The sequence below is a fragment of the Scaptodrosophila lebanonensis genome, unplaced genomic scaffold (genome assembly GCF_003285725.1).
Source record: "Scaptodrosophila lebanonensis strain 11010-0011.00,11010-0021.00 unplaced genomic scaffold, SlebRS2 tig00000085-arrow-pilon, whole genome shotgun sequence".
Classification (NCBI taxonomy): Eukaryota; Metazoa; Arthropoda; class Insecta; order Diptera; family Drosophilidae; genus Scaptodrosophila; species Scaptodrosophila lebanonensis.
This window is the reverse complement of record NW_022060564.1, coordinates 1,010,442-1,023,402: the sequence shown is the minus strand read 5'-3', so window position 1 is coordinate 1,023,402 and position 12,961 is coordinate 1,010,442. Positions and strand designations below refer to the sequence as shown.

General features: G+C 37.2%; 2 protein-coding genes across 2 annotated transcripts in view; one reads left to right on the top strand and one right to left on the bottom strand.

The window, feature by feature from the left end:
- LOC115626370 (serine-rich adhesin for platelets) overlaps positions 1–12,961 on the top strand; it is a 49,628-nt gene that overhangs the window by 22,075 nt on the left and 14,592 nt on the right. Inside the window, exon 2 of the mRNA XM_030521725.1 lies at positions 8,405–8,820. Coding sequence (XP_030377585.1) covers positions 8,563–8,820 — 258 coding nt within the window. The 5' untranslated portion in view covers positions 8,405–8,562. The remainder of the gene's footprint in view (positions 1–8,404; positions 8,821–12,961) is intronic.
- Positions 6,099–7,044, bottom strand: LOC115626369 (BAG family molecular chaperone regulator 2-like). Its single transcript, XM_030521724.1, has one exon. It carries the CDS (start codon positions 6,948–6,950, stop codon positions 6,222–6,224), a length of 729 nt encoding a protein of 242 aa, XP_030377584.1. The 5' UTR covers positions 6,951–7,044; the 3' UTR covers positions 6,099–6,221.

Here is a 12,961-nt window from a genome sequence, read left to right as displayed (position 1 = left end):
TACCCTCAAGCTCTTTGGCATTTTTGGCCATTCACATGGCATAGACTTTCGCAACTCGCATTGTTGTTGTTACTGTGGTTGGAAATAATGGTTAAGGCTGTTGTTGTTTCTTTTCATAAGCAAGTGCAACGCTTCCGACCGATTATGCAAGCAGACAACTTAAATTTCACGAGCTGAAGGCGACATTACGCATACGCACTTGCCAATGTGAAGTGAAATTTGTTTATACTTACTGCCTGGCTCGTTTCCAGCATTACGCATACGCCGCGGCAGCCCAAGTATCAGTTGCATGCGAAATCAATAGCGCTAGTTGCTTGGTGGGCGTTGCAGGAAATCATAAAGTACAATTTTCATTTGACGAAAATGCACATTCACAAACACACAAAGATACATAAATCTTTATGGTTATGTCTATGATATATCTGTTACTTTTGTCACAACAGCAACAACTACTACAATAGCAACAGCAGCAGCAAATTATAACAACAACAGCAACGACGACGACGACAGTAATTACCTGTTTTAGCTGGAAGTTGTGGGCAGAGTGTGAAAAGTGTGAAGGTGCCGTGTGTTTTCGAGCTCGCAATTATGTAAGCAATTTTTGTAAATACATAAGATTTGGCAAAAGGGGCGTGTCAAACAGACGCTTAGCTCCAGCATCGACTTTCAACTAATCGTAAAGAACTTGATTGCAAATCTACTCTACTATAATTGCTGGTATATTGACAACTTGTCAAAGCAGTATATTAAATATCAGTACAAAATGCTTGCAAATTATCTTTAAATATAGCCATAAATTCTCTTTGTCAACTGTCACTTAATTAAAAGCATTTACTCATTTGCTTAATTAAACAATGCAAATGCATGACAGACCAAACGCCTACAGCGATAACTAAGTGCGGGTGCTGATTGCGCAGACTCCAACCAGGCCAGTCAATAGTTAAACTACAGTGGAACTGCAATACAATGGATAATTAATATTTCAAAACTAGTATGATATATCAATCCCTCTTAAGACTATCCATGTGTGCTTTTTTCGCAGTGCATTATAAGCATTCTATTTTATGTTATTGACAGACAGTCAGTAGTAAAACCACAGTGGAACTGCAATACAATGAATGTATTGGGATAATTTCAAGTTAATCTATCAATAAATGAATTTGTCACATCGCCCTAAATTCTGTCTTTTTTGATCCAAATCAATAAACACTTTTCTGGTGCACACATTATTTCTTGATTATTCGAGAACAGAGCTAAAATTTTGTTTCAATTTGTTTTTCCAAAGAATTTTAAGAACAGCGTCTTCTAAACTTATCCGAATTATTAATTTATATATTAATTCTACAGCTGTTTCAAACGATTTGTTTAAATTATAGGGCGAGCTTTCATTTATTAATAATTCAGAAGTATTAGGATATTTAATTGGTAAATCAAAGTTCATCATAAAGATGTTCAACTATTTATACTTATAATAAAGTGATTTGCGCATTTGCTTACGAGCCATAATCCGCAACCAACCCCTCCATACGATTGCGGAAGTCGACACACTCGCCTTGTCTAAAAGATACTTTTGCGTGCATTTAATAACAGTCGCTAAATGAAAGCATTGTGCGGCGCTGGCTGACCACAAAAAAATGTATATTATAGTCGTATTATATTAAAAATGAATTATTTTTCAACGTTGCAAAATAAATAATACAAACAAAAAAGTGGCAAAAGCCGCAAAACAAAACATCTTAATAAAAACAACAGCCAAGCCAAGACAATTGTATTGAGCTGGAATTATAAGATCGAGTGTACCGACAAAATGACGGAAACAAATAGCAACGCAGACACATACACGCACATAGAAATTGCCAGCAAGTTTGTGGTTTATAATACAGATATACAGCTAGATATATCACTAGACAAATGGGGCGTTGCTCTATAATGCGCTGGCACTTTTATAAATAAAAACGAATGCTGAAAGCACAAATAGATTCGAGCTTTGAAGAATTGAGACACAAGAACAATGCGGCACAAGCTGAAAATTGATTAATTTTATTAAATAATAGAGAAGGCAGAGAATGTTATTGTGTTAGTGAATGGATAAATTGAGATGTGAACATGATGACAAAATGACAAAAGGCACATTCCAAATATATTTTTCACAGCTGTGTTTTACAAATAACTTTAAAGCAAAACTATATATACAGAAATGTATGTATTATATTAAGTTCACGATTTCTGCCTATCGATTTGGCTTAAAAACAATTAAGTAAAAGCAAAAGACGCAGGTTAGAAAGTTCTTTAAATGTATGTAGCTAAAAAATTGCATTTTAAATATTGAGCACTACACTTTGTTATCGATAATACAAGCAATCGTCTATCAATTATATTGTACTCGAACCAAGAATCTTAGCGGTAGGCGCTTTGAGTTAATTGTTAGTTTGTTTGTTGCTCAAGTCTCTGTCTGCGTTACCTTGACAATTGGCACACGACGCACACCAAAAACAACAAAGCCGGACGAACGCGTGCTTCGGATTGAAGACAAAAATTCAAATTAGAACATGAAAAAAAAAAAAAAAACACGCGAATGTGCGCCAATTATGCAAATGTTAGCAACGCCAAGTGAACGCAACGGAAAAAGGTGTCGCAGGCAATTAATTTGCATATCGGTCAATTGTTGCACGATTTACGAAAGCGTGTGCGTTCAGAAACAGTCAAAGTCATTTCTTATACAAAAACAAGAGATCACTTTTTATAAAACAGACAATGGAGTCAAAAAAAATTTGGGAGCCCCATAACATGATTAAAACAATTATTAAGCATATTTCAATGCCACTTGAAACGCCCACGCATCATCCGAAATAACTACCTTCGTAATTAAAACAAACATGATGGCCAAATATTTTCACTATTTATTTATAATCAGCCCACGCATTGCACTGAATTATTTTTAAACAAACAAATCAATCAGCCAGATGAAAAATCAAATATTTGACCGCATTAGTTTGTCAAGCGCTATAGCAACATAAATAAACATAACAATGTCGGATTAACCTCAATAAGAAATAACTTGAGGCATGAAATAACAGTCAAGTGGCACAATTACATATTTGTTTCCCTCTTTTTTTGGTTACGCATCAAATGGCTATGCATATGGAGAAAATGTGTATGATTTATATACAGAGAGAGAACTTTAATTTTTAACTAGAGTTTCCAATAAAAATTCACTTTTTATACCTCAAATTTATAGAATTAGAAAATTAAAATAAAATGGAAATTTATTTTAAATAAATAAACCCTTAAGAAAGCCATGTTTGCTGGAAATTGGTGATTATAGTGCAATACGTTTTTTTACATTAATGGAATTGCAGAGAACAAACTGTATAATTTTGCAACAACTACTAGCCAAGGCTCCTAATTTCTCTAACTCTAATTTCGAGTATTTCTGCACTTCAGTTAAAGAAATACCGGCTAGACCAGTTTGGATATTATCTTTATTTATAGTATATTATCTGCAAATTAGATTAGATTTTTATCCGCGACTGAATTTTTCAGAAACACAAATTGTTCCACTGAATCTGTCAAAATATAACCAGTTTTTATTTCAGCATTTCATTAGAAGAAATGCAGGTTACGCTCAGTTTACGTATTGTCTTTATTTCTATAATCTGCTAATATTTCCGTGCTATGCTAAGCGATGCTCTTATATATTTTTCTTAGTGTACGAATAGTTAATACATATTAGCACCCTATAATACAATTTTCGTTTCGGCAATTATTGCAACAAATAATTACAAACTATTTCCCCTCTCATTTTGTGGTATATTTATCGTATTTCCTTACAAGTTGCAATTTTTTATTTGGCTGCGGTTGAGGTTGGGCGATTGTCAACAATAAAGAAAAAACGGTAACAATATAATAATAACTATACCCACTACGTACTGACCTTCGCAATAGCTACTGCTGCTGTTTGCTATAAGTGCCAAGTAGACTTGAACGAGCGGTTCATATTTAGGGTGTAGCATGTGGTTTTGTGGTTGCATGGAAAAGCAAACTGCACTATAATTTTAACGAAAGAATTTTTACTGAAATACTGGATTTAAATAATGGAATTAGAATAGTTAGAATAGAGCTATAAGACTATAAGGTAATGTGTGTAAAATGCAACCGATTTAATTATCAACGAAATGTAACTAATAATAAGACCCCTTATGAATTATATGGTTCATAGTTCAATTACTTTGGAGTAAATTGTTCTAGAATGCTGCTATCTTTAAAACATTTGACATTTCTTTTCGCATAATTGAAAGACTTTAAAAATATTATTTAAAATGCTATACGACTCAAATGTCTCAAACAACAAACTTGCTATATAAACTTAATATATGCATCATTTGGAAGTAGAACAGCTAAAGTTAATTCAAATGAATACTAAGAGTATGCCCAACAGCCAACTCGAAGCTTTGCAAAGACGGCAGGCAGGCAGGCAGGCAAACAAAAGACCTAAGCAACAAACTTGTCCGATACAATTAATAAACGCTACGGCAGCTAATGCAAACAATTTGTTTGCATACCTTCGACATTAGCGACCAGCTATAACCTTTTGCAGGCTGACATCAACAAGCCCAACGCAATTAGCAGATAAGGCAAATAAATCAAGAACCAAAGATAAACAAGCGAAGGACCGCAGAGTCAAGATGAAGCAGAAGAAGAAGAAGAACATTTTCGAGCCAAACAGAGAACATGAGCAGCAAAAATAAATTGGCAATGCTGCCGTGCAGAGCATTTATTTATGTGTGCAGGCCCATGCCTAATTATATAAAATTACGCTTAATTAAAATTTAATTAACACAATCAAGTAGCGCACCGACATACAAACACACACACATACACACACCAATATATACTATACATTTATATGAATGTAGACACGCTTAGGCGCAGGCGTAGCAAAATATAAAAGTAAAACCGGCAAAACGTGTCGACAATGATGAAGGCGACATCAGTCTTTGGCCAACTGCCGCTCAGCAATTTTGAACATTTTCTTTACATACTACAACAGCAACAACAACAATAATAACAACCAACAACAGCAACATACAACTTACAACTTTTATTTCTGTAGCCAAGTGTTAAAGACGCAACGCATTGGCCAAAACGAGTGCAAGTTCAGCGCGCAAAAACAAGTTTAGTTGTTGGTGTTGTTGTTGTTTTTCTTCTGTTTTATGTTTTTCCTTTGCTTTTGGCCTGGCCAGCAGGCGTCACGCAATGCCTGAACATACAAACACACTTGTACTTACATATGAGGAAGTTAATGCCTGAGCAGCTAGGCGAAAAGAAAACTAAGTAACAGTTACTATTTACCGGCCGAGCAACGCTTAGGCGCATAAAATATGCAGTAAAATTGCTTTTTCTTCGGAATTGTGTAGATCGCACAGCTCCAGCCGCCAACCGCCAGCCGCCAGCTTTGGCCTCAGCTCTGACTTTGGGCACCCACTTGGCCACGAACGTGCTAAATTTAGTTTCCACTATTTTCACCCGAAATCGTATGGCACCGTATGGACAGTTGCCGGTCTGTGGTTTGTAGTCTGTGTTAATGTCTGGTAGTGTTTGTTGTGACAGCTCTGTGGGATTTGCGACCCAGTGGGGGACACCACCATATGTGACAGCCAACAAAATAAATCATGTGGCAAAGCAATTTGGTGTTACGTGTATGTGGCCAGAACTAATCAAAAACTGCACACTAACTTGTTGGTTAATGGCAAGTGCCGACTGTGATGTTTCTAGCAAAGCTGTGGCAGATATTCTTAGTAATAGTTAACGGTAAACATTGAGCAACTTCAACTTTTAAGCGCAGAGTATGAGCAGAACAATTGTTTGGTGGAAGCTCAGATATTCCTATCGTTGTTTAGATTTATCTATTCTTTGAAAGGGCACAAAATATACACACTTTTCATCTTCTATATAAAAAGTAATCGAAGTTTCATCCATCACTTGCATTTGCACAAATTAATACAGATTTTTAAATAGTAAGCGACAAAAGAAAATGAACTGTAAACAAACCAACAACTATTCCTTGTGCTTTGAAAGTAAAATAAGAATCAATCAAATAATTGTTGAAGAATTTTTGTACTTTTTATTTCCTAGTATCTACAATTTAAAATGATGCCTAAAGATTCCAATTTTTGTGTATTTGGGGAACAATTTCGCCCCAGAACTATTTCGTATTCAACTTACTGCCGACAGTTTGTTTGTTTATGTAAATAGCCCATGAGCGCTTTCAATCGCTTTTTTATATTTTTCTGATCATCCAGCGTACAGCCCAACAGCACGCTCTCAAATTTTTTGTCAACTGGACCCATATCGGCATCAGGCAGCGTATCCATATGAGTATCCATGGAACTACTGCAGCAAGCGTTCAAAAATAGCTGACATCGCTGACGCGCTATGTCCGGATCTTCCATCTTAATCATAGCATCTATCAGTGCATTAATCTGGCTAAGCGAATCCTCCTGAGAGTTGTCACGTACTGTACGTACGTTCAGCTCTACCGTGCCAAGGCGATTGTTGACGCGTTCTATGTAGCATAGAATTTCCTCGCGTTCAGCGTCACTTATGTTTTGTAGATTTTCGTTACTTTTTATGAGATCCAAGGTCATCAACAGGTGGTCTTTTGTCTCCTGCAGATTCAACGCATCCTTACGAAATTTCTCAACTTGCGCGTCCAATTGATCTAGTATGGAAACAAATCGTTCATTTGCATTAAAATGTTCGCTGTGTTCTGTGCTATTGTTTTGCAGCTGTAGAAAATAATCATCTGTACATTCAACAGGAGAAGTGCAATCGTCCATTTTATCATTTCCAATTATATTGGGCCGTCGCTTTTGCGATCCTTCAGCTGACAGAGTCTCCTCATCAAAATGTCGCCGTTTGCGCAATTTATCCAATAAACTTATTAACATTTCAAACAAAAAACATTTAACGTATGCAGTAATGGGCCTTGAACGCGTATTATTTGATTTGCCTAAATCTGCTTCAACATGTGTATTCAAAAATATTCTATTTTAGTATTTTTGACAATCAAATCGTAGTAAAAACTCAACTTGAATTCACACCATATTTGAGACTTCAATTTTTAATGTACGTAGTAGAAGCTGGCCAAATAGTCTTCAAACGAAATGTAAAACTGTTTTTATCCTTTATAACAGAAAACTGACACCAACGTCTCATTTGGCTAAAACGAAGACCCCATTGGCGTTGTCTTTGGTCAGTGGCTGATGTACAAGCTAACTATATAGTTTGCATCAGAACCTTGTCTTTTTATCACATAAAAAATGAAGTTCCTGCTCCAATTTGACACTAACTAATGATTTGAGCTGTCATGCGAGTGCGTGTGTGCTTGCGCATCAGTTTGCGCAAAAGGCATAACGGTTCGAGATTGCAATCAAAAGCAAATCAAATTCAATAGCAGGCACCATAGGCTGGCATCATTCTCTCAATTAAAAGCACTGACGCAGTCAGTTGATACCAGCGGAAATAGACTGTGACATCCGCTCTTGAGTGCTAACCACTTCTACTCTATACTCGTACAGTACTCTGCCACTACACATGCCTCGGCCATATCCGCTTAATTAGAAATTTGCACAGCACCGGTCAAGTTCAAAGCACTTTACATCCGGCTAGCCTAACATTTTCACACTTTACAACAACGGATTAACTAACGAAATGTATTATTGCTCTTGTCATTTCAGCGCTTCTCACAGCATAGCACACACACACACACACGGAGGAGAGTAAAAAATTAAAGTGGACCGTGAAAGCAGCAGCAAAGCAAACAAAGCGTGCAGAAAATACAAGAAATCAAATAACACACACATACGAGTATACTCGTAGAAGAAAAGCAAAGAAAACCATCATTTTCCATAATAAAGTCGGGGGCACAGTAGCAGTGCTTAGAATGGCTAGAAAATTATTATTATGATAATAAATTAAACTTGCCATTAATTTAGCAACGAAAACAGCGACAGACAGGCACTATTAGAGATGTGCGCGTGATAAGAACAAGCACTTACGATCACAAGAAAATTTCAAACATTTAAAAAATGTAACCACTTTATCGATTCTACAATGTTTTCAATATCTTTTTCAATATGATTTGGTGATCTTTTTAGAAAAAAGTAATGAACTAGACATTTAAAAAGTAATCAAGTTGAAACAATTTATTTATTTGTGAATCGAGAATGTTAAGCTTTGTTAGACATAGTATATATTTTTGAATTTACACAAGACGTTTTGAAAAATTGAATGAAAGAAATTTATTGACTAACTGATTAACTCACGCACATCTCTGATATAGACTGTCTGCAAGCAGTCAGAGGACGGCAGCATAATAACAATAAATAATAATTTGAAATAGGCAAGCGAATAGAGAGACAGAGCCGACGACCATCAGAGAAGAGGAGAAAATAAAGAGCCCGGATCCAAGTGCAGTGCCTGATCAAGTCGAGCGTGCAAATTAAAAGCGCACAGTAGCAGAGCAAACGAAGCTTCTTTGTTATATGTAAGCTCAACAACATGGAAGTGGCAACAACAAACAATCACAGTCAAAGTCATCATCATCACCATCATCATAATCATCATCTGCAAGCGCATCATCATGGCAGCGGCCCTGGTGGCGGTGGCGTTGTCAGTGGCAGTGGCAGTGGTTCCCGCTCGCCCTTTCAGCGTGAGGTGCGTGAATGGCAACGCATCGATCCCGACACTGGAGCTCTGTTCAGCGGACGCTTGGAAGCAGATCGCTGGATTAATGGACCATTGAATAGCTATGGCAAGGTAAGGGCGATACTTTAATTTGATTGATGCACAGACCAAGAAACGTTGGCAAAACGAAACAACAAGACCAGAGAGTGTCTAGGCCTAATTGTTGTGGTTTTTGAAGCCCATCTTGGCTAAATGAAATTGAAAGGCTGCTCGGCGTCTCAAAAAGGGAGGCGTTTACTTATTTAGTTGAACGCCTTTGCTCTGGCAGTTTTGTGATTGAGCTTGATTGCTGGTTTGGTTTGCGCTCGCTTTTAATTTTACCTCTTGATTCTAATCAGTTAATAGTTTATTTAGCTATTACGCAGCTGGGTGCTGGACACGAGGTTCTCATTTTTTATTGGGTTCAGCAGTCAGTAGTTGGTTGCCATGAGTTAAACAAATTATGACGCACTTTGTTTGAAGTACATAGAGATTGAGACTGAATTGGGAGACTTTAAACTTAATAATTTGCGGCTACCAGCAGCAGCAGCGTCAAGCTATACAAATACAATAATAAGTAATTCTTGGTGATGGAAACCCTGTTAAATTACCGATTAGGCAGAGATAATGAGAAATATCTTTAAAACACAGAGCTGAGCAAAAACACAAGCCGAAGAAATAATTTCCTTCAGTAAGAGCTAAATTTCCTACACTAATTATTATTATTATTTGATTTGAAACTGTCCAATATTAATAATTCATGGTTTGATCTACGAATTTACTCTTTATGTGTATGCCTGATAAGTCCCAAAAGCCATGGTAGTTTACCGCGGCCAATTTTTTGTTTTAATTTCCTACTCGCCAGTTACCCAAATGTAAAAAAAGTAAATTCCGCTGGCGCCATTGGCCATGCTCGAAAAACCGTTAACAACGCATAACAAACTTGCTGGCCAGATAACTGACTGACTGGCTGGCTAGCTGGCTGGACGGTTGCTTGCTTGCTTGCTTCGACGTAGTTTTGTGTGTCAGGCAACTTTTTCTAACTGCATTTATCGACAGCACAAAATCACAGCCGTTGACCGTCTTTACTCAACCATAATTAACAGGTCACACGCACGACGCAATCACCGGCAACAATCCGCGCAACAATCCGACATATTCTCAAATGCCTGCCCAGATGGATACACAGATAGATGGACAGACGAACGCACACGCTGTGCCACTTATTAATCGATTTTGCTAGCTTCAAGTTATATACGAATTTAGATTGGTATAATTGCAAAGAAAATCTGAAACGGCTCACTTAAATTCCGGCAATTGACTGCTTGAGCAATTTTTGATGATATTCCTTTCACACACACATACACACACACACGCGAAGATACACACGGACTGTAATTATTCGTACTCTTCAGATTTCACTTGTCTTTGGGCTATGCTTTGTTAATTTTGTTGCCATTGATTGCTCTAGAATTTGTCGGTTAATTACTATGGCCAGCGACGATGAGGGTGACGACGCGTCGTTGGGGCCGGTATAGCACTCGGGGCAAGCGAATTTTATGCTTGTTCATCGAGTGGCCCATTCCATGCGTCATGTGTGGCCAAGTCGGCGTCAAGTTCTTGCCTCAAGTGCTGCATACTCATATGTGGCCTATAGCTTCACTACTCAACGCATAAAAAGTAGAGAAGAATAATAAAAGCAAGATTCCAACATTGTGGACAGGATAGCGCTTGTGATGCCCTGCAGCTGATATGGCGATGAAAACGTACATGGTTCATTAGATAGAAGAAGAACTATGAAAATATAGTTCACAGAGAAAAAAGGCACCGCTTTGACATCAAGTGCTGGCACTTTATTTGTCAAAACAATATAAGTATGAGTGGGCTGCCTAAACTGGTTCGACAAAATGCGGACGTTTGCGGGACATTTAAAAAAAAATTAATTTCTAGAACAAAAGTGCCTTTATATAATGTTACCTTTTACACTTTTTCAGACAGACGTATAAGTCTGGAGTATATTCATATATCAGTATATGGGTTTTGCCATGCCATCTTCTTGTCGTTCCTAATACCCATTTAAATGTTCAGCACTGGGCATTAAAAGGTGCTGTTATACTATCATTTAATCAATACATATTTTCTTCTTACAAAAAAATATTGAACGAGTATATAAGAATTTATATATTGGTTTATGCAAATAAATATGAAAAGGCTTGCGATAAAGACTATTTTACTTTTATATTTTCTTTAATATATCAATTTTGATGGTTTTGACTTTAGCGGAATTTTAATTCACCTCCTAACCTACAGATCACAGAAATATCACCTGAAATATATAAAGAAATGTATTATGTTTACATTTTCGGTTCTAATTAATGGTAGTCATGGGAAAATTCTTTATATTGCTATGAGAAATTTAGATAACCGCATAATAAATTAGCTTCAAATTTGAGAGACAATCATCATCTTTGCCAAAAAAGAATTTGCATAATTACAATTTGTTGTCGCAACTTTATGAGTAACATTCGAGCGAGAGAAATGCAAATACCCTCTTCATTGGTTTTATGGCAGCAGCGTATTCGAAAAGGCACCGAAAGTTATTTCATTCCGCTCTTCTTATCGCGATTGAACTTTGTTGCCACTGCTGCTGCTGCCGCTGATGTTGCTGCCGCTGTTGCTGACCAAAGCAATCAATACAATCTCCTCCACACGAAGCCAGCACAATCAGCAAACAACAAAATAAAAGTGCTGAGTTTGTTGTTGCTGTTGCTGTTGTTGTTGTTGCCTGCAATTGCCAGTATTATTGCAGCATCGCGTCCAATGCGCCGCATCAAAAGGCGCGCATCAGTTTCAGTTTAAATAGGCGCACTCGGCCACTCGTTTGATTGCTCAGTTTGGTTTGGATTTATATCAATGCCACAGCGTTTTTTAATTTTCGTGGACTGCCGCTGTTTGTGTTTGCCGACAAAGTCAAAGGCAAACTTACCGACGCTAGAAATCAATTGCCAGATCAAAGGTAATAAAACAGCACGAAAAAAATGTAATGAAATTTGCAAGAACTTCTTTTTTTCATTTTGATTTGTGGTCGACAGGGCGACAGAGTTTAAAACGCATGACTTAGGCAACGAACTTTTGCCCACACCCAAAGCACCGTTAAGCATCAGCACAATATCTTAGCATCTATTGAGCGCACGTAGACACTTGGAGAAAATATGGTATATCAGTCACTTACGTTCGATCTAATGGAATATAAATTAAGCACCTCCCCACTTGAAAAATACACCCTTTGTGTTTTTTTTTATCGCTTATTGCGCCCAAGCTAAGCATTCCTCATCCCTAAGATGAAAAACGAAGAAAATGCATGTTGCATTCAAATGGCGAACAAATGTTGTCGATATTTCAATGATATTTAATAATGAAGTAGAAAACAACATATAACGACACTTTTCCAGAACTTGTAATTTATCAGAGAGGGAGAAGAATAGTTTTACAAAGATGGACATATAAAAATTAATCATGTGATGTGTTTCAAAATACTTTAATTATATTAATTAACCGGGGGACATTTCTACTCTTTTTATTTTAACCTCTTTGTCTGAAATATGCAAAGCTATTTAAAGCTACATTTTCCATTGAACTTCCTCAAGTTGCTGCTAATATTGAACATTCTTCTGCTATTCTTATTGAGACTTACTGAAGTTTTTGGTTTTGGCATGCAGTTTTTTGTTGAGTGCAGAGACACAGAGAGAATGCTTCTTCATTAACATTATAGATAGTTGCACATTTACATTTTGTTGCAAGATTTTGCGACATGCAAGCGCGCAGCATTTGAATTACGAGTAACGTCTGCAATCACCGCAGGCGAACGACAGCAACAACACACAAAATGTTGCAAGCCAAGTGCAGAGAGTAACGGTAAATTGCCGCTGGCAGAGCTGTGCAACATTTGTGGGTCACTAGGTTGCCACAAGCCAAGCCGGCAAACCAACAGACAGACATACAGACAGACACACAGACAGGCAGGCCGACTGAAAAGCAAACAGCCAGACCTGAAGATGTTGCCGCCACAAGTATGTAACAACAAATATTAGTTGCTGCTGGTCACACTGGTCAAGGTGTTTGTTTTTGTATTTGTTGTTGTTGTTGTTGTTGCTCTCCCGATGACTTTGTAAGTCATTAGGCTACTAAATTACATACGAACTAATTGAGGATGTCAACCCGACAAGCCTCGCAT